Source organism: Podarcis vaucheri, assembly GCF_965113315.1.
Source record: "Podarcis vaucheri genome assembly, chromosome: 13".
NCBI lineage: Eukaryota > Metazoa > Chordata > Lepidosauria > Squamata > Lacertidae > Podarcis > Podarcis vaucheri.
Genome location: NC_138751.1, coordinates 6,920,324 through 6,943,953, shown reverse-complemented (window position 1 = coordinate 6,943,953; position 23,630 = coordinate 6,920,324). Strand labels below are relative to the sequence as shown.

Below are 23,630 nucleotides of genomic sequence, written 5' to 3'. Positions count from 1 at the left end.
TTTTGCTCCTTTTGTCCCAGCGCTGGCCTCGTGCCACCCTTGCCCCGTGCAGGGGTGGCAGAGGGGCACCCCAAGGTGCTACACTCCCACCTGTCATATACACAGCAGGGCACCCTACCTTTTGCCTATCTCAATTCTGCTGCAAGGGGAAAAAAGGGCAATTCCTAGTATGGCCTAGCAAATGCCCACTTTTCCATATTGGGACTTCCTGTATATGGGAATCGAACAGTACCCCCTTCTCCGAAGCTAACAGGAATCTCCCTTTCACCCTCTCGTTAATTTATAGTGTTTTTATTTTTAATTATTCAAACGCTGCGAGAAAAAGGTTTATAAAAGCGTAAATAAAAAGTTCTCCTTTTTTTTTTGTTTCTTCTTTTGTCTGTTTTTGTTTGAAAAGAAGGTTCCAGTTCCCTCGGGGAAAGGATGTGGCAGAGAGAGAGAGAGAGAGAGAGAGAGACAGAAAGAAAGAATATGAATGTGGAAAAAAGGGGGAGAAAGGATTTTGCAAACTCTGTTTAAAAGGAGCCCCATTCTTGGGATGGGTGTCCATTTTCTCTCGGCGCCATCTGCTGGTAGGAAAAAAAATGTGAGGAGGGAACAAATACGAATTGGATACCCTTTTCTTTAAGCAAACAGATCGCCCCCCCCCCCTTCTTTATACTTGTGTGGAGCATCTCTTGAGGGGGGGTTAATGTTCATGTGTACTGGAATGGTTGGGGGGCAGGGCTTTGTTAAGTATCAACCCCCCCAAATCTTCCTTAGACGGTGGGGGGGGAGTTCTGAATCTTCTCCTTAGGAGACAACGGGGAAGCAGTTTCATGGCAGGCAGGCAAGACTGGGGTGCCCTACAGTCCGTGGTCCCCAAAAATATTTTAAAACCCCACAAGGCTCAAAACTCGCCCCCTTGGTCTCAACTCCCCCCATTAAGATAATTGTGAAAAGACCCCCCCCTCAGCCCGAGTTTCAAAGTGTGGGTTAAGAAAGATGGATTATGGAGCTGGGGTGAAAAGACCAGGAAAAAAGAGCAAGAAAAAACAGTGAAATCTCCAGTAGAAAGAGAGCCCTTCGTATGTAAACAATCTAGAAAGGTTGAGGAGGAGGAAGGAGGCAGCAAAGGGGTGGGGGGGTGTAAAGACGAGTGAAAAAAGAGAAAGGGGGGGGGGTTCCAGGAAGAAAGGCAGAGGATGGAGGAGATCGGAGTCTGTTACCAAACCGTCGTCGTGGGGCGTTGGGGGGGGGAAACGGGGTCAAAGGCACCCCCTCTGCCCCCACCCATCTCAAGTGAGGAGGAGGGAGAACAGGTAGGCCAGACTCACATCAATCAACAGGACAGCAGCAACGACCAATGGGTGGGCTCCCTGAAAGAGAGAGAGGGGGAAAGGGGAGGAGTCAGGCAGAAAGGCCAGCCCACATCCGCCGCAAACGTAAAACGAAATTTCGCACAGATTCGAACATTCGCGCTCAATTCTCTCCCCCCTCTTTTAAAAAAAAGTTTACTTGCATATTTCTGAGCACAGTGGTACCTCGGGTTAAGTACTTAATTCGTTCCAGAGGTCCATTCTTAACCTGAAACTGTTCTTAACCTAAAGCACCACTTTAGCTAATGGGGCCTCCTGCTGCCGCCGCGCCACCAGAGCACGATTTCTGTTCTCATCCTGAAGCAAAGTTCTTAACCTAAGGTACTATTTCTGGGTTAGTGGAGTCTGTAACCTGAAGCGTATGTAACCTGAAGCGTATGTAACCCGAGGTACCACTGTACAAGTATCACTGGTGCCGATACAAACATTTAGGGGTGCCAAAACGTCTTCAGACTGTGAACATGAAGCCTTCAGATTAATCATTGGGACAAGCTATTTGTTTCTGAGTCCTATTCAAGGCACGTAACGTTGACATTGCAAATGACTAAATGATTTGGGGATCCCAAAACCTGAAGGCCTGTTTCCTCTTTATATCCTCCTGGTGTGGTTTGCAACGAAGAGCAGTGGGGGGGGGGGAAATGTAATATAAATAAACCCAACCGAGGATCGCTAAGAAAGGGTCAGGGCTTGCTAGCCAAATAAATTCATAGCACTGTGGCAAAAATTCCCAGGATTCTTGGGTAGGGAAGGTGCAAAGCATATAGTTTTCAAATTGGGGGGGGAGGTACAGCTCTGAGCTGGGTTGCTGCAGAACAGGGATGGGGAACCGGCCTCCCTCCAGCCATTCCTCCCCTGGCCATGTTGACGGGGGCTGATGAGAGCTACGAGTCCACCTGGAGATTAGGTTCCCCCATCCCTCCCTGGTCCTGAATGGCGTAACTGTGCCCCTGAAGGACCAGGTGCGCAGCCTGGGAATCATTTTGGACTCACAGCTGTCCATGGAGGCACAGGTCAATTCTGTGTCCAGGGCAGCTGTCTGCCAGCTCCATCTGGTACGCAGGCTGAGACCCTACCTGCCTGCGGACTGTCTGGCCAGAGTGGTGCATGCTCTGGTTATCTCCCGCTTGGACTACTGCAATGCACTCTACGTGGGGCTACCTTTGAAGGTGACCCAGAAACTGCAATTAATCCAGAATGCGGCAGCTAAACTGGTGACTAGGAGTGGCTGCCGGGACCACATAACACCGGTCCTGAGAGATCTGCATTGGCTCCCAGTACGTTTCCAAGCACAATTCATAGTGTTGGTGCTGACCTTTAAAGCCCTAAACGGCCTCGGTCCTGTATACCTGAAGGAGCGCCTCCACTCCCATCGTTCTGCCCGGACACTGAGGTCCAGCTCCGAGGGCCTTCTGGCGGTTCCCTCATTGTGAGAAGTGAGGTTACAGGGAACCAGACAGAGGGCCTTCTTGGTAGTGGCGCCCGCCCTGTGGAATGCCCTCCCTTCAGATGTGAAGGAAATAAGCCGCTACCTTCTCTTTAAAAGACATCTGAAGGCAGCCCTGTTTAGGGAAGTTTTTAATATTTAATGCTGTATTGTTTTTAACACTTGATTGGAAGCCGCCCAGAGTGCCTTGGGAAACTCAGCCAGATGGGCGGGGTATTTTTATTTTTATTATTATCCCGGGTGAAAAGGATGCAGACATCACCCAACATGTCTCCCTGGGGAAGGCTCAGCAGCACAGCTGGCAAATGGAAGCTCTGGCACTGCTTCCTGCCCATTTTCAGTTCTCCTGAAGCCACGCCTCGTAAGAGCGCTCTGTAAGCAATATCAAAATGGAACCTCCCTGTCCAGGAGTGATGTATCTGAGCACCAGATTCCGGGTGGCAGCAGGTTGAGGAAGGGCCCTGCTGAGGAATTTGAATCGGAATATTGAGTCGTGATGAGCCTTGGCCAAAACTCTTCTTCAGCTCAAGTGCTCTGGTTTTAGGACGGACTGTGTAGTGAGCCCTCCTCTCGCGTTCCCCTTCTTGCTGCAGTGAGAGAGGCCGGGGGGGGGGGTTCATTCGGGAAGGCGATGGGTGGGAGCTGATCAGGCACCCCCAGCCTCCTTGCGTGGGAAGAGGAGGGGCTAGCTATTTCTCCTCCTTTCGGCAGGGTGCCATCCTTTCGTGTGCAATTCCGCTCATAAATGAACAGTGGGGCGAATTACTCGGGAGTCAGCATTCCAGCCAGCCACGTGGAGCTGCCTTAAATGGGGGGGGGAGAGACACAATACACGGGACGGGTGTGGGGTGTCCACACGGCTCTTGACAACCACAAAGGGTGGGCAAATGTCCAAACGGATCCTTCGCCCGGATACCTGGTATCGTTTACTCTTCCTGAGCTCTTTGGGAAAGGGAGAGCGGCCCCTGGGGGGCGGCTGGATGCAGCTCTGCCCTCTTTGCTGTTCCCGACCAGGACCTCTGGATTATTTATGACCCGCAGTCCTGCTTGCCAGCAAAGTCCCAGTGCCCCCCACTGCGGCTCTCCAGCGATGGGCAGGGCCAAGCGTTGCTGCAGTAGGGAAGGAGGGACCAGAGAGGGATGCTGCTGAGTGCGGGATGCTGGTTGCTATGAGACGGGAGGAAGAATGCCGGCCAATCCCCATTGGAGGCCTGGCAACTAGGCTCCCCCCACCGCTCCAGCCCCTCCCATTTCTTCCTGCCAGTATCATCACTTCTAGGTCCAGGGGAAGGGGGGAAAAGGAACTCAGAACAAAACGTGGAGCTCAGGAAATAAGAGAAAATGGAGGGAGGCAGGGAGAGAAAACAACAGAAGGGGACAGCGGTGGAAGCCAGACACTCTGTGCTCGAGGGCAGTGGGGCTTAGGAATATTACAGTTTCAGGAAATGGGTTGAGAGGATGGAGGGCGAAAGGTTCTGATGAGGTCCCACAGGAAGGGAACTAGCTAGGATCTAATTGCTTCCAGTCTTTTGCAGCAAAAAATGGTGTCTTGTGGCACCTTAAAGACCTAACAATTGAACTGTTGCTTCCTCGGAGGAAGTAGGTCGGACCTATGGGGTCAGAATGGGGCAAGGACTCCTGGGTCTTATTCCTAGCTCCGTGCAAGAGGGGCACAGTTACAGAGTCTGAATGTGGGGTGGGGTGCTGGGAAAAGGGGTTTGGGGGTGTTTCGATCCCCTGCTTTATAAAAAGGGAATATTTGGGGGTGGGAGCATCTGTGTATGCGGGAAAAAGTGCTTTTTTCTTTCCGCAGATTGCGGCTCGACGCTGCGATTCCCACCATACTCTTGTGTTCAAAACACCAAGGCAAATCTCCAAGCCTCTGCAGGGCTTCTGTAGCCCCTCTGGGGAGACCCTACCTTAAAGAGATACTGAGAGACAGCACAGCGAAGCTCTACTGCCCCAGTTTTCGGTTTCACTGCTACTCAGCCCAGGGATTTTAAGCTGCATGACACCTGAGAATCCCAGGTGGCTGCGGGTGCAAACTGGGTTATGGGAGCTGGGTGCCGAGTCGTCCTCTGGGTTCCTAGTGCCCCAGACCAGAGGGGGCAGCAGAAGGTGGGGCTGAGCGAGGCAGAGGTGGAGGAGAAATGTGATGTGAAGCAGGACGTCCACCCCACCTATCCCCAAATTTCATAACTTCAATAGAAGCAGTGAATAGACAGGAACCAAGTGCAAATACAGGGTTAACTGGCTCGCTCTGTAGCGCCAAAGGGGAGGAGAGGCCAGTGGTGGGCGGGGCCCAGAGGCAAAAGTGGGCGGAGCTACGAATGCAAAGGTGAGCCTTGCACAGGTCCCTAGTTTCCACACTCCCACCTTGGGCTATCAACATATCATCCAAAACCAGTCCATATTGTGATATCAGCTACATAATTTTTGACCTGGCAACATACTGCAAATCATGGTGTGTGTGCTATGCAAAAATCACAATGCAGGGAAAACTGTGAAACCAGCCAATGTCTCTACAGAGCTCCTTTCTTATATCAGATCTTGTGATATATCGGTGTATCACAATATTTAGCTGGTGATATATTGTGATGTTGAGAACCAGGTATCACCCAGCCAGTGGCCTCCAGCCAAGAGGTATTGCCACAGACCAAAACACTTAAAAGAGGTTGCTAAGTAGGCCTGGTGAGAGGGGCGGCTTGGGAGACTCTCAAGGGCCATGTTGGAAAGCTTCGAGGGCCACATAAGGGCCACTGGCCTCAGGTTCCTCAGCCTCGTTCTAGGGATTCAGAAAATCTTCCATGGCCATTACTCTATTCAAATCTGAGAAATAGTGACCCATATATATATAAGCATTTTCCACATCACTGGTGAGAAAATGAAGGGCTGAAATGGACGGTTAGCACACAGCTTATTTTGTGCCACAAAAACATAGTCCTGGCCCCTTTTAACAGAGGTTTTGTGCCTTTTAAGATCTGCGTGAGATGTAGACGTTCCACTGGCTCAGTTTTCCCTCAGCGTTCGAGGGACAGCTTCACGTGCTCATGGCCTGCCTACTAATCATCTGCCAAAACACACGCAATGGTGGAAACCCTTTTTTGGAAATCGCAACAATGCCTGTGTGTTTGCAGTTATGACAGCACAGAAGCGACATGTTCTGCGATATCCAAACATGCCTCTCCAGGGGGCTCACTAGGCCTCACTCTCCCAAGGGCAAAAGTCCCAGCTTCCCTCCATCAGGTTCTCCTATAAACACAAATGTGGATCCTTTCCCTGCTGTGGAAGCAGCCTCACACCATCCAACACAATTTTGCTGTCTCTGGCAGCAAATCTCCAGGGCAGAAAAAAGCTATTTCCCACCTCCTCCTCCTTTAGAACAGATGTGGGTGAGCAGGGAACCTGAGAAATGTGGGCCCTGGGCCCCTCTTTCTGGCCCTTAGGATTCTCCCAAGCCACACCCCCTCACTGGCCCTATTTCACACCATCTTTTGAGTCTTTCTGTCCGTGGCAATGCCTCTTGGCATTCATAGCCCCGCCCCCTTTTGTCCCTGGCCCCACCCACCAACAGTTTCTCCGCCCCCTTGGCCACAACACTTTATTGGCCCCATCACCCTCCCTGAGGGTTTTTGCCTGCCTGGAATGTGCCCTAGAGCTCTGATAGCGCCTCGGGATGGATACAGAGGTTTGTATGTGTAGAAACGGGACGCGGGTGGCGCTGTGGGTTAAACCACAGAGCCTAGGACTTGCCGATCAGAAGGTCAGCGGTTCGAAACCCCGCGACGGAGTGAGCTCCTGTTGCTCGGTCCCTGCTCCTGCCAACCTAGCAGTCCGAAAGCATGAAGTGCAAGTAGATAAATAGGTACCACTCTTGCGGGAAGGTAAACGGCGTTTCCATGCGCTGCTCTGGTTCGCCAGAAGCGGCTTAGTCATGCTGGCCACATGACCCGGAAGCTGTACGCCAGCTCCCTCGGCCAATAAAGCGAGAGGAGCGCCGCAACCCCAGACTCGGCCACGACTGGACCTAATGGTCAGGGGTCCCTTTACCTTTACCTATGTGTAAAAACACAGCTGTTGCCCCGCCCACTTTTGCCCCAGTCCCCGCCCACCACTGGCATGTGGCCCCTGCAGGATTCCCCTCCTTGGCCGTGTGGCCCTGGGAGCGAAAAAGTCTCCCCACCCAAGTTTTAACAAACCCGGGACATTTCTGTCAGCAGAGGAAACGCTCTGCTGATAAGCAGCCGCCTCTTCTGCGACTGGGGAGCTGGTCGTCTCGTGGCCCCTGAGGATAGAGGGGGCCACAATCCAAGGCACCTCCGTCCTGTTTCACACCTTATGCAGCCTAGTGGGGCTACGGCAGCAGGAAAGTCACACGACCTGTGCTCTTACCTGCCTCTCCCTTCTCTGCACAGCTCCAGGGGGCTCCTCTCTCTCTGCCACGAGGGACCCCGTACCCCCAAGCAGTTCCTCGCTCTCCTGCTCTGGGGCCCCCGGACCTCCTGCCGGCGTTGGCTCCCCCTGGGTCTCCGCAGGATAAGGCCTGGAAGCTGCTGCTCCTTCCGCCTCCTCCTCTTCTTCCTCCTCCTCCTCTTCCTCCCGGAGACTGCCGGAACTGCCGCTGGCGGGGCTGCCCAACTGGGGGCGCCGGGGGGGCGCCCCTTCGTAATCTTCCTCCTCCGCCTCGTAGCTGCTGAGCTGCTCCTGCTCCCCCTCCCACAGCCCCTCGGGGACGAACCCCGGTGTCCGGGAAGGGAAGCTCCCCCGGCAGCCCCACTCGTCCTCAGGGTCGGAGGCCTCCGGGGGGAGGTGCTGGCGGGGGCCTCCGTTCTCCAGGGGGGGCCAAGTCCGCCGAGGGTCCCCCCGCCAGGGCTGCAGCGGCGTCGGAGGGTAGCTGGGCGGCAAGCTCGGGTCCGGGGTGACGTCGGAGGGGGTGATGCCGTTCTCGCAGACCCGGGGGCTGTCGTACTCCTGGAAGTCCGTGTCGGTGCCTTCCGAATCTAGCCGGCCGCGGGGCTCTGGGGAAGGAGAGGAGCCTAGTGGTTAGAGCAGGAGGAGCTAGGGGGTCAGAGCCCTTGGTTCAAAGGCACAGGAAGTGGGGCATTGCGAGGTACGGTAACCAGGGTGGCCGGGAGCTGGGGCAGGTGGTGGAAGGGCTCACACTCAGGATTCTGTCTCCAGGTGGAAGCGACCAAGAAGGGCACAGCTGGCCGGTGGTATTTGATTCCTACTAAGTTAGCTAAAAGGAACGCGGGTGGCACTGTGGGTTAAAGCACAGAGCCTAGGACTTGCCAATCAGAAGGTCAGCGGTTCGAATCCCCACGATGGGATGAGCTCCCGTTGCTTGGTCCCTGCTCCTGCCAACCTAGCAGTTCGAAAGCACGTCAAAGTTCAAGTAGATAAATAGGTACCACTCCGGCGGAAAGGTAAATGGCAATTCCGTGCGCTGCTCTGGTTCGCCAGAAGCGGCTTAGTCATGCTGGCCACATGACCCGGAAGCTGTACGCCAGCTTCCTCGGCCAATAAAGCGAGATGAGCGCCGCAACCCCAGTCGGCCACGACTGGACCTAATGGTCAGGGGTCCCTTTACCTTTACCTTTAAGTTAGCTAAAATGTATACAACAAGTTCAAATAGCTGCTGGAAGTGTAAAGAGAAAGAGGGTACCTTTTATCATATGTGGTGGCCGTGTAAGATAGCAAAATCATTTTGGGAAATGATATATAACAAATTGAAGAAAATGCTTAAAATAACTTCTTGTTTTAAAAAAATCAGCAGCCTTTTTATTAGGAATTATAGGTACCAAGATCCCAAAAGAACAGAAAAGATTATGTATATGACAACAGCTGCATGACTATTATTAGTCCAAAGATGGAAAGTAGTAACAATTCCGACTAAGGAAGAATTGCAAGGTGGACTATGCAGAGATGGCAAAATTAACTGGGAGACTCAGGAATCAAGAAGATAAGGACTTTAAAAAAGAATGGGGAAAACTAATAATTTACCTGAGAACACTGTAAGCAAATTAGTTAGCTGGACTTTAAGAATCACTTGTAAAGTAATGAGGTTTATGTATAACATAGTTATGAGAAGTATGGAGAATATATTGATATGTAGACTGGTAAAAAAATTGTTATAATGGACCCATGTAAGGGGAGGGCAGTCACGAGATTCAGAGAATCTCATGGATTGATTGTATAAATAATTTTGTTATTATTTTGCAATTAAAAAAGATTTCAAAAAGAAGAAGAAGAAGGGCAGAGCTGGCAACACAAGAAGCGGCCTTTTCCTGAGCCAGGCGATTGGGTTCATCTGCATCTCTCCAGTCTTTCATGCCGGCGTTCTTCCCAACCCTATTCGAGGATTAAACCTGCCACCTTTTGCATGCACTCCTGAGCTGCAGAGCTCCCTTTCCCCTGAACTCAGATCCAGGCATCTCGACTTCCAATGGGGTAAGTGACTATGGTTAGAAATTTCATCTGTCACCTTTATTTCCTCCATGTCATTGACTGGCTGGATGCAGAGGAGGGGGGGCACAAGTTGGGGAGCCCCCAAGGAAAGAAGGCTCAGAAGCATGGGGTTGGCGGTGGAGCACACAGAAGCTGAAAAGGAAACAGGGCTTCGTGAGTGGGGAGAGGCTGGGGCAGACAGCAGTCCAGACTCTGAGGCAGGAGAGGAGGGGGGCAGGAGACAGAGATCAGTCAGGCTGCTGAAGAAACCAGGGAGTCTCCCCCTCCTGCTGCAAACAGCTTCCCTCTCCCTGGTCTCCCAGAACACACAGAGAAGTGAAAAGAGCAGAGGAAAGACTGGTTGCGCTCAGACAGTCTCCGATTGCTTGGGAAAACCACCCCAGAAAGGAGTGGACTTTGGGAGCTGTGGGAACCCAGGGGGACTTTCAGTCCTCACCTCCCTGGGGCAAGACCTACAGGGAAGAGTTGATGGGATCGCTAGGCCTGTGCTGTTTTGGTTTCTTTGAATAAAGACACTGGTGTTTTTTAAAAAATTGTTGACCTTCACCTCCATCCGGCTCCTGCCATTCCAAGGAGCTCAAGCAGGACACATGGGAGACACACAAAGAGAAAGAGATAGCAAGCCATCAACACACTTGGAACTTTGCAGAGTCCCTCAGGCAAAATAGAAAGATCTCTGCCTTCAAAGAGCTTACAGTAGCATTAGGGATAGAAACCAGGATTACTGAGCGGGCTGTGCGTCTCTCAGGAGAGAGGGAGGGAGGAGTTTAGGGCAAAAAGCCGATTTATGGTAGAATCCACACACAAAATCCTAACATTGCACCAAAATCCCAACCTCTCTGCTGTGTCAGACCAAGATCAGTCCATGGACTCCAGAAAATAAGATAAGAAATACCCTATGTAATGCGGGGGTCCCACAGGTACACCCCAATTCCTCTTGAAATGGAAAAATAAAAAGCACTTCTTACAGAAAAAATGGACGTGGGTGGCACTGTGGGTTAAACCACAGAGCCTAGGACTTGCCGATCAGAAGGTCAGAGGTTCGAATCCCTGTGATGGGGTGAGCTCCCGTTGCTCGGTCCCTGCTCCTGCCCACCTAGCAGTTCGAAAACACGTCAAAGTACAAGTAGATAAATAGGTACCGCTCCGGCGGGAAGGTAAACGGCGTTTCCGTGCGCTGCTCCAGTTTGCCAGAAGCGGCCTAGTCATGCTGGCCACATGACCAGGAAGCTGTACGCCGCCTCCCTCGGCCAATAAAGCGAGATGAGCGCCGCAACCCCAGAGTCAGCCACAACTGGATCTAATGGTTAGAGGCCCCTTTACCTTTACAGAAAAAAAATGTTCCCAAAGAAACAAATGGAAGTAAGGATGGATGAATCTGCCAATTTTTGTTTCGCTCAGTTTCTCATTTTCCCAATGTTAAGAACTGAAGAAGAGCCTGCTTGATGAGGCCAACGGCCTGTTTAAACTAGCATCCTGTTCTCACAGCATCCGACCAGATGCTTGCAGGAAGCCTGCAAGCCTGACGTGGTCGCAGCCACATTCTCCCCCCTTGCAATTTTCAGCAGCTGATATTCAGAGATGTAACGCCTATGACCGCAAAGCTAGAGCATAGCCCTTGATAGCCTTTGTCCTCCACGAAGTCATCTCATGTCCAGTTCTCCATTTTTCCACAGCAGCCGGCAAATCCATTCTTTGGGAAAATTCCTCAGTGTTTCAACGCAGATCCCAGTTTTGTACACAAACATGCAAAGCAATTTCCCCCCAATAATCTGATCTGATCTAACCTGATCTCATGCATCTCCATCCACACTTTGGGTGGATTTTCTGCCCACATTTCTTGGCCGGAAAACTGCATTGCAAAATTCAGAGATGTGCAGATTTCAAAAGAGAGGCCGTGTTAGGTACGTTTTGCTTTTTACATGCAAACCTAGTCAAATTTCACCACCCCATATCCACCTGGAAGAGAGACAGTCAGACATAGTGTAACCCCCAAAGCGTTCCTCCCGGAAAATTTGCCAAAGAGGCATTTATTTCCAGGGTAAACCCCCACTCTCCCCCCAAACCATCCCAAATCTGTCTCACCTGGCTCGGCTAAGATGGGCTGCAGTTCTTGAGCCAAAATTTTGGCCAGGCGGGCGGCTTCCAGGGCCTTCTCGGCTGCACCCAGAGCGGCGGCAGCCTTCAGACGAGCGTCAGCGGCTCTGCAAAGAAAAGAGGGCTTCAGAGAACTGCATGGTTGAAGTGGAGATGCGAGCATTTTTCTCACGACACCCTCAAGGCCAGCCCAAAGCATATATTGGCTGCCTCAAGCAGAGCAGCAACTGCTGATCTCCCCCCTTCCAAAACAATAAATAAATAAAATTCAAGGTGTATTTACTTTGTCACCTGGGACAGAAAACCAAACGCTTCCCCTTTCCTGGTGGTCAGGAAACAAAATACAACTTTTAAAAATATCGAAATATTTAAAAAATATATAAAAGAAATGGTGTGCATGCACACAAAAGCTTATACCAAGAACAAACTTAGCTGGTCTCTAAGGTGCTACAATTCTTTATATATATATATATATATTGACTGCGTCAGACCAACACGGCTATCTATTTGAATATTTGAATCTAGAACTTTTAAAAAATGACAGCCAAATCAGCTGCCTGAGGATTTCTGCCTTACACAGTCTAAGGCAATAACTTGTGGCCCTCTAGATCAGGGGTCAGCAAACTTTTTCAGCAAGGGGCCGGTCCACTATCTCTCAGACCTTGTGGGGGGCCGGACTATATTTTGGAGGGGAAAAAATGAACGAATTCCTATGCCCCACAAATAACCCAGAGATGCGTTTTAAATAAAAGGACACATTCTACTCCTGTAAAAACACGCTGATTCCCGGACCGTCCGCGGGCCGGATTTAGAAAGCGATCGGGCCAGATCCAGCCCCCGGGCCTTAGTTTGCCTACCCATGCTCAAGATGCTTTGTGGAACTCCTATCATCCCCAGCCATTACCCACACTAACTGGGGCTGATGGGAATTGTAGTCCAGCAAAAATGTCTGGAGTGCGACAGGATCCCCGCACCCCAACCAGTCAAATGTTATGTCCAGCAATGGCAGACTTGGGCCTTTCAAATTTCAGTGGCACCCTGTGCAAGCCCAAAATCTGGCGCACACACCCTGGTCTCACCTTCTGCTCTGCACAACTCACTATGTCATAGTTGTGGCATCCTAGGCTCAGCGCCCAGTTCAGCGGCAACAACCGATCTCACTCCCTTTCCCAAATTGCTAAATACTACAACCTGTTTTCCACTGGCCAAACACGACCAGCCATACAGACCTGGCCTGCTATAGTTTCTCCTATGCACAGAAACTTTTGTTTTACAGTGGTACCTCAGGTTAAGTACTTAATTCGTTCCGGAGGTCCGTTCTTAAGCTGAAACTGTTCTTAACCTGGAGCATCACTTTAGCTAATGGGGCCTCCTGCTGCCGCCGGAGCACGATTTCTGTTCTCATCCTGAAGCACTATTTCTGGGTTAGCGGAGTCTGTAACCTGAAGGGTATGTAACCTGAGGTACCACTGTACTTGTTTTGGGGTCCAGAAAAAGGGGGTGCGGCACTGTGATAATAAATAAAAATGGACAACTAAATAGCAAAGCTTTTCAAGAAGGCCTCTGCCTAATCTCACTCGGACTTGTAGGGCCAGAGGTTGATGGGAGTTGTAGTCCAAAAAAAACCTGGAGGGCATGAGGGCATCGCCACTTTAGAAGACCTTCAGATGAGTACATGGGGACAGGAAACCGAGACAGCAGGCTCAATCCCCAACCCACCAACTCATGAATTCATGTATGTGAAAATGCCTTTACGGTAGCAGCAAAACAGTCTGAGAAGCAACTTCTCCTACCTGAAACCTTCCAGAGGGCGGGAGGCTGGCAAAGGCATTGTCATTTATGCTGCCTGCCTTGGGGTTTTCTTTGAAAAGGTATTGCAGAATTTGTAAATAGTATTTTATTTGTTATATATGCTATCTATCTGCCAAGGCTTTGAGACTCTTCTCCACATAGTCATCATCAGAGGTTTAATGAGGATGGCCTTTTAGCACCAAAATTTTGGGACGCAGTCTCTGGCAAGAGCCACCATGCTGCCTGTTTAGGCAGGCTCTGAAATATTATTTGTTTAGACCAGCTATTAAGGTTCAATAACATGTTACTGATAGAGAACGTGTCAATTTCAACCTACAGTTTTAGTTCTGGTGCCTTCCATGGTGTCTGCCTTGTTTGTTGTATTGATATTATAAGCAGCTTTGGACATAGGACTCCATGGGAAAGGGGGATATAAAGTGAATTAATAATAACTGCATGTGTCTAATAGCTATTAGAAACCACTGACCTAGTTTGCACAAAATGCTAAGCGGTGGTTTGTTAAACTATGGTTAACCAAAGAATGGTTTATTTGCCTGAACCATGCTTTGGTTACTGCCAACAAACCACGTTGCGAAGCCATAGATTGTTGTTGGCTTGCGAAGCTTGGTTTATTTTAACTGGGCCCTGGTATCATGTGTAAATCCTGCCATAACTATGGTTCGTTTCACCATCCCAGAAGCTCACTGAGCTATAAATGCCTGAGACAAGAGAGGCTGGAAAAGAAAATAAACGTTGGAGAAATAAGTCATGGTTTGCTTGTTTGATCACCTGTGGGACAACTCGTGGTTAATTCATGGTTACTTAAATGAGCTGTGGCTTAAACAAACCATGGTTTTGTGTCATGTGTAAACCAGGTCACTGTAGCACCCGGCAAACTAATTCTGAAAATCTTTTGAACACCTCAAGCTATTTTATTGACTTTTAGAGAATGCATAACTGTTAGGAAACCTGCTGCTTCTTAAAATATTTCCCAGAAAACAGAGAACTTATCTTTGGGCTCCTTCAAACATGATGAATGTTCTGCCATTCCTGTTTGGGGAAAGGATACACACAAATGCTGGCACTTTCATAGAATCATAGAGTTGGAAGAGACCACAAGGGCCATCAAGTCCAACCCCCTGCCAAGCAGGAAACTTTATTTCAGGATCTACTGCCCCAAAGAGACACAGCTGCCTCCTCCTTCCAAAGGATGATGGAGACCATCCTTTTTCAGTGGGATTTCTTTTTCTTTTTGACACAATACTGTGGTTTCTATTTTGTTCCTCTCCCCTGGTCTTTGCTCTGTCTGCCAGCTGCCTAACTTTATCACTGACATCGTCGCTCTCTTTTCTAATCTGCTAGTTTTCCTACAGATTTTTAATTTTTCTTGTATGCCGCTATGGGAGACCTTGGATGGAAAGCAGCAAAACAAACTCCTCTGGGAATCGGATCCTAGCAAAATGTGTCAAGCGTGAAACGGCCTCAACTCCTAGAAAATCGAGTCCCAGTTTCTTTTGTGACACTGCTCCTCTTTCACAGGAAGTCCGGGAGCTAAAGCATCGCTTTGCTTCATTTTTTTTAATGGTAAGCCCTATAAAGGAAGCCCCCCTCCTTTTTGCCCCCATGCTGTCTGTCTTTGAGCGAGGGGCATTGTACCACCATTTCAAATTTCCAGAAGTTGATAAGGAGAAACATCTAGGAGGGGGGCAGGTACCCCTCAATCCCTTGCCGTACCCCAAAAGAAACACACACACACCACGTTCAACACATCTAAGCAGCAGTGCCTCAGAGGTAAATTCTGTCGGCGTCAGCGAGACTTGGCTCCTCGTGAGCGTGTTTAGAGTCAGCATTTAAGCATGGTGTTTTAATAGCTGCACGTCCCCAGTACGTTTCAAAAACCGTTTTCACAAAGCTAACCAAAAAAAAATATATGAGTGAATTTTGCCAATACTGCTTCGTTCGACAGCCAGTGCCTCTCCCACCCTCCGCCTGCTCTGCTCCTTGCAGAACGCACCAGTCTGCGTGCCCACCCTCACACCACCTTGTTTCTGATCACCCACGCAGCAACCTGCGAGCCACCTACACTTACAGTCTGCTTCTACACAACGTAACAACCCAACACCCCCACCCTCACCCTCCTCCACGTACCCTGTATCTCGTCCTACGGCTTTTACGCCTCCAAGCCAACTTCCCCCACCCTTTCCCCTCTGGGAACGTACCCTATCGTCTCCCCCTACCACCACGGGCAAGTGGAGATCACACCTGCCCAACTCATTCCCACCCCTCCTCCCACCCCTCTCCATCCCAGCCCAGCCTTGGTCCATGCCCAGCAGATGCTGCTGCTTGCTGTTGCCATAGCAGCCACTAGCCAATCACCTTGCCATTGCCCAGTTGCCTAGGAGACCAGGCAGCCTACACCAGGCGGCTAGGCCTTGGCGGAGCCTCTACCTCCCTGTTCTCCGCCCTGACAAGGCACACACTTTTTCCTCCCTTCTCTCTCTCTCTCTCTCTCAGGAATCTGCCTCACACCACGTCAGATCACTGGTCCGTCTAGCTCAGAATTGTCCACAATGACTGACAGCAATGGATCCCCAGGGTTTTCAGACCTGGAGTCTTCTCACAACATTACCAGGGTTTTGAAAGTGGGGACCATCTGTTTGCAAGAGAGATGCTCTGCCACCGAGCTATATGGCCCTTCTTTCTCTCCATAGTTGTCAAATTTTCCCTTTTCTTTCTATTCGGAATACAGTGGTACCTCGGGTTACATACGCTTCAGGTTACAGATTCCGCTAACCCAGAAATAGTGCTTCAGGTTAAGAACTTTGCTTCAGGATGAGAACAGAAATCGTGCTCCGGCGGCGCGGCAGCAGCAGGAGGCCCCATTAGCTAAAGTGGTGCTTCAGGTTAAGAACAGTTTCAGGTTAAGAACGGACCTCCGGAATGAATTAAGTACTTAACCCGAGGTACCACTGTAAGGGAATTTCCCTTAAAAAAGGGAAACGTTGACAGCTACTACACCACACACACTTTTCTGAAGCTTTGTGTGCGTGTGAAAAGCAGGAAACCAACTGATTTGCAAGTTAAAGGAGGGAGAGGAAGGAAGAATAGATGTTAAAGTGGAGGAACTGAGCCATGGGGAAAGCGTGTCAGATGAGCAGGGCAGCCTAAGAACATCTAAAAGACGCATGGAGTCAAATGGGGGGAAATATATATATATATTGTGAAAGGGTGGGGGGAAATAAAAAAAGAGGAGGAAATAAAAGTGAGCGGCGGCAGCCCTGGGCAAGCATCAAGAGCCATCAAAATGTCTTTGCTTTAAAGGCCAGAGATGGTCCTGACGTGCAGTCCATAGCCCCTCAAGAGTTGATATTCCTTTCACCTTCCAAGTGCCAGCTTAAGAAAAGCAAACTACTACTACACACATAGGCTTTACGGTCTTCTCCCACCTATGGTTAATTACTTTTATAGCTTATTTTCCGCCCGGGAGGCATGCTTGGAGGAGTTTATAAAGGTATCCGTCCACGTCTGGGACAGGGATCCGGTTAAGGGAAGCTCTGCCAGTCCTGCTTTTAAAATGGCTGCCTCTGTGGTGAGGGAGGGGGAAAGATGGTTATCTTGAACACCAGGAGTCAAGCACAGCCAGCTAGCAGCACTCCCAACTTCAGCTGGGCGACAGGCTTATAATCCTGCACTCCCAAACTGGAGGGAAGGGTGCAAAGTTAGGCAGGTAGGCAGGACTCAGGCTATTTACGCAAGTCCAGATCTACAGGACAGAAAAAAGGCTTAGGCCCACAGCCAGTGCCTCTCTGAAGAAGAGCCCAGGAATCATCAGATAGACACACTTTCCGGGGGTTGGGGGGGGAGGAAAACAGCTGTCCCCAGGTGGTGAATTTTAGAATCCAAAATAAATTTGGTTTTTTTTCGAAGGCGGAGATTTAATCTGCCCCCTAACCCCAAGCAAATATTAAATTTAGTGTGGGTCCCTCAGACCTATCGCAAAAATATCAATGCGCCAGCGCGGTCATAAACAAGCACCCTGTTTTCCCAATATTGCCCTACAGACCAATTCACCTTTCTCCAAAGTTACTGTTGCCACAATTTCAGTTTCAATGCTAGCCAACAAAGCATTTGCATGCATCTCCATAATGGGCTCAAATAAGCCCTTTTCTAACTTCGTGGAAAACTCGTTCCACCTTCTTATCTTTCCCAACTTTTTTATAATCCTCCCCCCACCCCACAAAAACCCCTCAAGTGATCCATCTCCCGTTGTAAAAACATACAAACATAAGAAGAGCTTTGGTGAATCAGGCCAATGGCCAATCTAGCCCGGCACCCTGTCCTCACAGTGACGGACACCTGTGGAAAATCCACAGGCAGAATTCGTACTCAAGACCACTCTCTACACCTGCAGTTGACAACAACTAGTATTCAGAAGTAATCCAAAAATCTACTGCTTATTGTTGATATCATTTTGCATATTATTATAACATTAATTTTTCTTTCAAAATTTACCTTATTTCTTCACTGTAGAGGCAGAGAATAGCTACAGTGGTGCCCTGCAAGACGAATACCTCGCAAGATGGAAAACTCGCTAGACGAAAGAGTATTCCGTTTTGGAGGTGCTTCGCAAAACGAATCTCCTATGGTCTTGCTTCGCAAGACGAAAATGTCTTGCGAGTTCCTGCGGGTTTTTCCCCCTCCCCTTTTTCTAAGCCGCTAAGCCACTTATCAGCTGATCTGATCAGCAGATAAAAGCCGCTAATAGCGCTAATCCGCTAATGGGCTTGCTTCGCAAGACGAAAAAACCGCTAGACGAAGAGAATCACAGAACGGATTCTTTTCGTCTTGCGAGGCACCACTGTATTGCGACTAGGAGCCACCTGAATTTGTCTCATCCTCTTTTAGAACCAATCTAGGCTGTCAGCTATCACCGCTTCCTGCAGCAGCGAGTTCCACTGTTCTCTCTCAAGACCAACACGGTTTGAAAGAGTTCGCTGGCGTGACCTTGGTTATCTCAGCGCCACATCCCCATAAAACTACACAGGAGCAGCCTCCCGGCACCTGCGCGCCCACAAGCAACTTTTTTGCCCTCACCTGGCGATGGCCACTTCCTGCTTCTGCCGGGCCATACTGACCGCCCTCCTGGCCACTTCCACAGCCCGGTCCACCTTCTCCTTGACCTTGCTGCGGCGAAGCGGGATGAGGTTCTTCACCTTCCCGCTCACCAGGCGATTGAGCTTGTACTTGCCCTCTTCCTTGGAGCCGTCGGGGTAGGTCGTGCGGCCGTAGCCGTGCCTGCGGTTGCCCAGCCACTCGCCCTCGTACCGCAGCCCGTTGGAGCGGCGGCTGACCCCGTAGCCGCTGCGGCGGTCCACGCGCCACTCTCCGGCGTAGACCTCGGTGGAAGAGCCCTCGATGGTCAGCGTCGACGGCAGCTCCGGGGGCTCCGTCTCAGCGTAGCTGAGCGTGGTGGCCTCGCTCCCAGCCGAGCTGACCCCAGCCTCGCTCTTGAGGGACCCTCGCTTGCTCCCCAAGGAGGCCTTCGACTCGGCCCTGCGCACCCGCAGCCCGCTCAGGAGCAGGGAACGCCGGAAGAAGCCCCCCGATTTCTTCTTGGCGCCCTTGGGGAAGTCCGGATCGCCGGGGAAGGCCAAGACAAAGCCGCCCCTGGACCCCGAGGCCGGACTGTCCCCAGGGAGCGGCGGAGGGGGCAGAGGAGGGGGCGGCAGGGGTGGAGCAGGGGCATTGGGGTCGGTCTCGCTGTGGAGCGACTCCAGAGAGGTGCGGCGCGGCGAGCGCACCAGGGCGGCTTGGCGGTAAGGGACGCTCTGGCGAACGCCGTAGCCGTGCCGCTTGCCAGACTGCCACTGGCCCTGGTAGGTCCCTGTGGAGAAAGAGAGAGGTTAGCCAGGTGAACAGGTTGGGGAATGCAGGAGATGCATGAAGCAAGGGGTGAGGGAAAGGAAGAGAAAGTTGACCCAGTGGAAAGGAGGGGAATGATCCCCCAAAACTGCCAGTTACAAGAGGACCACCCAGTGTCTCTTAAGAGTACAGGACATGGGTCATAGGTCCACACTATTCTTGTGGCAGGTGGAGAAGGGATAAGGAATAAGGATGCAAAATAATGGTGGGCCTTATAGGAAACGTCCACCTAGAAAGGACTGAGAAAACAAAGAAACAAGATGGAGAAGTGGGAGCGAGTTGATTTCGGTTTTGGGGGAGCCCATCCGTTTAGCATATTTCATCCTCAGGGGTGAAATGGTGGGTTTGGTTGAAGCGAGGAGTGGCATTTCCCAGGCTACTCATGAAACTGCATGACCAAGCAGGGATTTGAACCCTTGAGTCCTGGGTTCACAGTCTATCCCCAACACCTCTGTGATGGATGGACAGAGGGAGAAACAAAGAGAACAGCTGGGTGATGAAGAACTATTGGTGTCCGTGTGGCAAGAGCGACAGAGCGATTTAGGGAACCGGAGAAGGAAGAGTTGGTCAAGCAATGAAGGAAGAGGAGAAATGGCGAAAAACAGAGTTTTGGTGGGTGGGGGAAGTGGGGAATGGGCCTACTGCCAACTTGACTCTAGGACAAATGATGGGGGGTGGCGTGGAAAGGACTCCACCCTGCCTCGGGGCTTTTTATCGGCCTTCTCACCTCCGTCAGCGTACGTCTCCATGCCGTAGCCATCCTGCAGGCCCTCGCGCCACATGCCTTCATAGATGACTCCCGAGTGGCTCTCCCAGACGCCGGAGCGCCCCTTCAGCCCATGACTCCACTCCCCTTTGTAGCTCCACTTGCTCTTGCGCTCCACGCCCAGCCCGCTCCGCTTCCCTTGGCTCCAGTGGCCTTGGTAGGTGTTCCCGCTGGGCCAGGTGTAGACGCCCAGGGATTCGAAGCCGCGGCTCCAGCGCCCGCTGTACTCCCCCTGGGCCCCGGGGCCAGTGCAGACGCCGTAGCCGTGCGCCCGGCCCTCCTCCCAGTCTCCCACATAGCAGCCGCCATCGTCAAACTCGAACCTGCCTCCGTTGGACATTCATGTAACGTATCTCCCCGGCCTGTCGGGCTCCAGTTACCCACGAGTCCCTGCGCGCATCTCCTCCGCTCCCCCTCCGGGGTGCCTCTACATGGCGCTGCCCCACACAGAGAGACCTCAGCCCTTCACGCCTCCTTCCTCGCAGCCAGGCATTGGGGAAGCCCTTCCTGCTTCTCTTCTGAGCTACGCCTTCAGGGCTACAGCCAGAGCATGGGCAAGGCCTGGCTTTTTTTGGCTGCAGACATGTAAAGAAGCCACCGGCAGGCGGAGGCTTCCTGACCAGAGATTTACGAGGCTTCTCCGTTAGCTGGGACAGAGGAGAGCGGCTGGCTGCAGGAAAAGGCCAAGGTTTTAGTGGTTATGAGGCATGCAGTAGAGCAACACCTGTATTAAAAGTTAGCACTCCTCGTGCTACAGGCGTCCCCAAAGCCTTTGGTTTACCTGCAGGCGAACCCGGGGGTCGTCTTTAATTACAGAAGCGTGGAGGTCTTGCTGTTTCTGCCGGTAGAGATGCAAGAACACGACAGCCGTTCCACAGCTTTCTGACTACAAGCACACCAGCACTCCAAGAGATCTCCAGCTGTAGGCATACAAAAAGTCACACCTACCAAAACCCAGCGTTCTTCGGCTAGTGGTCCGTTGTGCTTTGGGAGCGAAAGACCCGAGCTGGTGTTGACTGTACAGAGCTATGGGGTCTTCAAGTTGTTCTTGGACTGCAGTCGTAGAAGGAGGGCTCTGAAACCAAGAGGATTTCTTTGGCTAGCACCAAACATTCCAGAGTTCCTAGAGGTCCCTTGTCATCGGAGACAGTTTTCCTAGAGGTCTTCGGCAACAGGAGATAAGCACTCAAATCGACTGTTTCCCGGCCTTCCACAGCTGGTGTCACAGTTTGGACAAGAGAGCTTAAAAGGGCCCTCTTGCCATTACAGGCATGGGAGGGCCGCGAGGCCTTCGGTTTACAGGCATATATGGTGGTTAGGAATTGCGGAGTTATCGCAGTCGATGGAACTCCTTGGAATCTTACAATAGAGAGTAGACAGTCTGGGAGCTGACAGGCGGCTTTGACATTGTGTTCCCCAGGACCTGGTGGACGAGAAGAGGCAGTGGTACTGGCGTCAGTCAGCGAGCCTTCTGGAGGGCTCGGCTGGTTCTTGGCGGTGGTTATCAGGCCACGTGTGAATGGAGAAGCTGGGGTTCTCGGGCGACAGGCATCGGCTGCAACAGGCGACGCTGCAGGCCTCCCTTGCTTAGTGCCCAGCTGGGCGCATCGGGGGCTGTTCAGAGAAAATCGAGGCGCTCACAGGAACCGGGGAGCCTCTTCCCAGGGTGGAGGAGAGGCAGCGGGGCTGCCGAAGGAGACCACATGGTACAGCGGGTAGGGAACAACCTGCACCAAGAGACACATGGTTTTAGGCAAACATAACTGAAGTTGTCAGGGAGGGAGAGGCAGGCAGGCAGCCTTAGAGAGATGCCTTTTAGCACGTAAAGGTTTGTACAATGAATTAACTTTGGTGCTCTGTATTGGGATCAATCTCATAAGCATCACACACACACACACACACACACACACACACACGTACGTTCTTTTGCACCACCGTGTGCATGCACACCCCGGCCACATACCGTAGGGTCATTTTTGTAAACAAGAACCAGAAAGCCCGTTCCGTTAGGAGCAGAACGTATTCGCGGCAGAAGCCAAGTTGACATCACTCTAGCAGAAAAGCGGAAAATCGCAGAAACAGAAGGTACACACAGGTGATCAAATAGATCTCAGGGAAAAAAGCAGGGCACTCAAAACCTATAAGCAGGAGAGGCAGAAGGGACCACTACTGCACGCTAAGTCAGCGTTATGTGCGCATGCACACACCTCACATATACAGAAATGTGGACACGCAAAACATTGTTTTAGCACAGGGGGGTAGAAGGGGGGGTTTTGTATACACACCCCAGCATTCCTTATTAGCTGGCTGCTCATAGACATGTGCATAATAATTTAGTAGCCTGCAGATATGGAGACACAGGAACACACACTGTCTACTCTTCTGATGGACACAAACAGCATACAAAAGAGACCCACAAAAAGATGCAGGGGAAAAAAGCAGATTCCCATCTATGCACGACATGCACAAACCAAGCCTTGGCTACGAAATGTCAAAGAAAACAGCCCTGCCAAACGGAAAGAAATCTCTAGGAGAAACGGCACATTTGGGAATACAACATCGAGCGCCCAGGAACGGAAAGAACAGGTCTCAAATTTATTTCACGACTACGGCATGCAGAAAAAGAAATTGGGAACAACAGCTTGCAGATGCACAGACTAGATTACCTAGATATATACACAAGAGAGCGGGAGAACATTGCAGGGCCACTTCCCAGACTTACCATGAGTTTATTCTGGAGCCAGCAGAGGAAAATAGGCACACGCTTCTAGAAAAGCGAGATAAGATAACAGACACACCCAAGCCTTGAGCGGGCGCATAGACAGGGAAGGAATCTCAGCTGGGAATACCGCCTGGCCGTGTCGGAGAGGTAATGCAGCCCAGCGTAGCAGGAAGGCAGAGAAGACGGTTTGTGTAGAAAAATAGCCACTGGAAACATGAGCCGCAGGGATAAAAGAGAGAAAAAGAAGCGGCGGTAGGAGCAGCAGTGCTGAAATGTGTCAGCATAAAGGCTGGTGGAAGGAGTTGGGGGGGGGGGAGAAATGAAAAGCCCAGCCAGAGGCAAAAAAAAGAGGTAGACTCCAAATGGAGAGATCAGGTGGGAATAGTATGAAATATAGAGGATGGGGGGGGGGTGGGAAGGAGGGAGAGGAAGGCAGGCGAGCGAGCGGAGAGCAAGTGGAAATCCAGGAAAGGAGAGGCTGAAAATGTCAGCTGGAACGGAACATGAGAAGGAAGGAAGAAGGAACCAGGATAATGGAGATGGCAGAAGGCAGAGAGGACCTCAGGTGCCAGAGAAATGTCAGAGGATGAACAAATGCAAGGCAAGGGAGCTGGCGGCGGGTGAGCCCTCACCCAGACATTGGGGGGGGGGGAGGGAAGGACAGCCTGTGGACCATATAACCCCCCTCCCCCAAAATGGAGGAATAGTAGTAGTATATATATTTATATATCTGGTGGGGTGAGGGAGGGGGAAGCCACAGAAGGCAATGTTAAAAGGAGCACATGTGAAATTCTCTCCCCCCCCCCCGCCAAGAAGGGAGATGAACTGTCAGATGGGAAATGATCAGCGGGGGTGGTAAGAGGAAGAAATGGCGAGGGGGGTGGGTAGGAAAAGGATCCAGATGGTGAGGGGGAAGCCTCCCAAGAAAACGTGGGCGTAAGTCTCCACCCTCCCCCCGAAAAAAGGGGATGGAGGGATGTGGGGGTGGTAGTGCAAAGGGGTGTCCTGTTAAAAGGGGGAGTCCTCGCACCAAGAAATCGTTTCCACTGCCTGCCCCCCACC

The 23,630-nt window shown here is 51.2% G+C and overlaps 1 protein-coding gene across 1 annotated transcript; it reads right to left on the bottom strand.

The window, feature by feature from the left end:
• Nucleotides 1-275: 275 nt before the first annotated feature.
• Nucleotides 276-23,587, bottom strand: JPH4 (junctophilin 4). The gene is made up of 6 exons (XM_082197668.1): nucleotides 22,569-23,587; nucleotides 19,808-21,573; nucleotides 18,253-19,042; nucleotides 11,356-11,474; nucleotides 7,195-7,820; nucleotides 276-1,358 (listed from the first exon to the last, which is right to left on the bottom strand). Exons 2-6 carry the CDS (start codon nucleotides 20,184-20,186, stop codon nucleotides 1,278-1,280), a joined length of 1,995 nt encoding a protein of 664 aa, XP_082053794.1. The 5' UTR covers nucleotides 20,187-21,573; nucleotides 22,569-23,587; the 3' UTR covers nucleotides 276-1,277.
• Between the last annotated feature and the right edge of the window lie 43 nt (nucleotides 23,588-23,630).

Excerpts from the sequence above, each read along its gene's own strand:
- JPH4 (XM_082197668.1), bottom strand. The coding sequence starts at position 20,186 with ATGTCCAACGGAGGCAGGTTCGAGTTTGACGATGGCGGCTGCTATGTG. Across the intron at positions 19,043-19,807 it reads GGAGACGTACGCTGACGGAG|GGACCTACCAGGGCCAGTGG; the intron begins GTGAGAAGGCCG and ends CTTTCTCCACAG. Across the intron at positions 7,821-11,355 it reads GCCCATCTTAGCCGAGCCAG|AGCCCCGCGGCCGGCTAGAT; the intron begins GTGAGACAGATT and ends CTCCTTCCCCAG.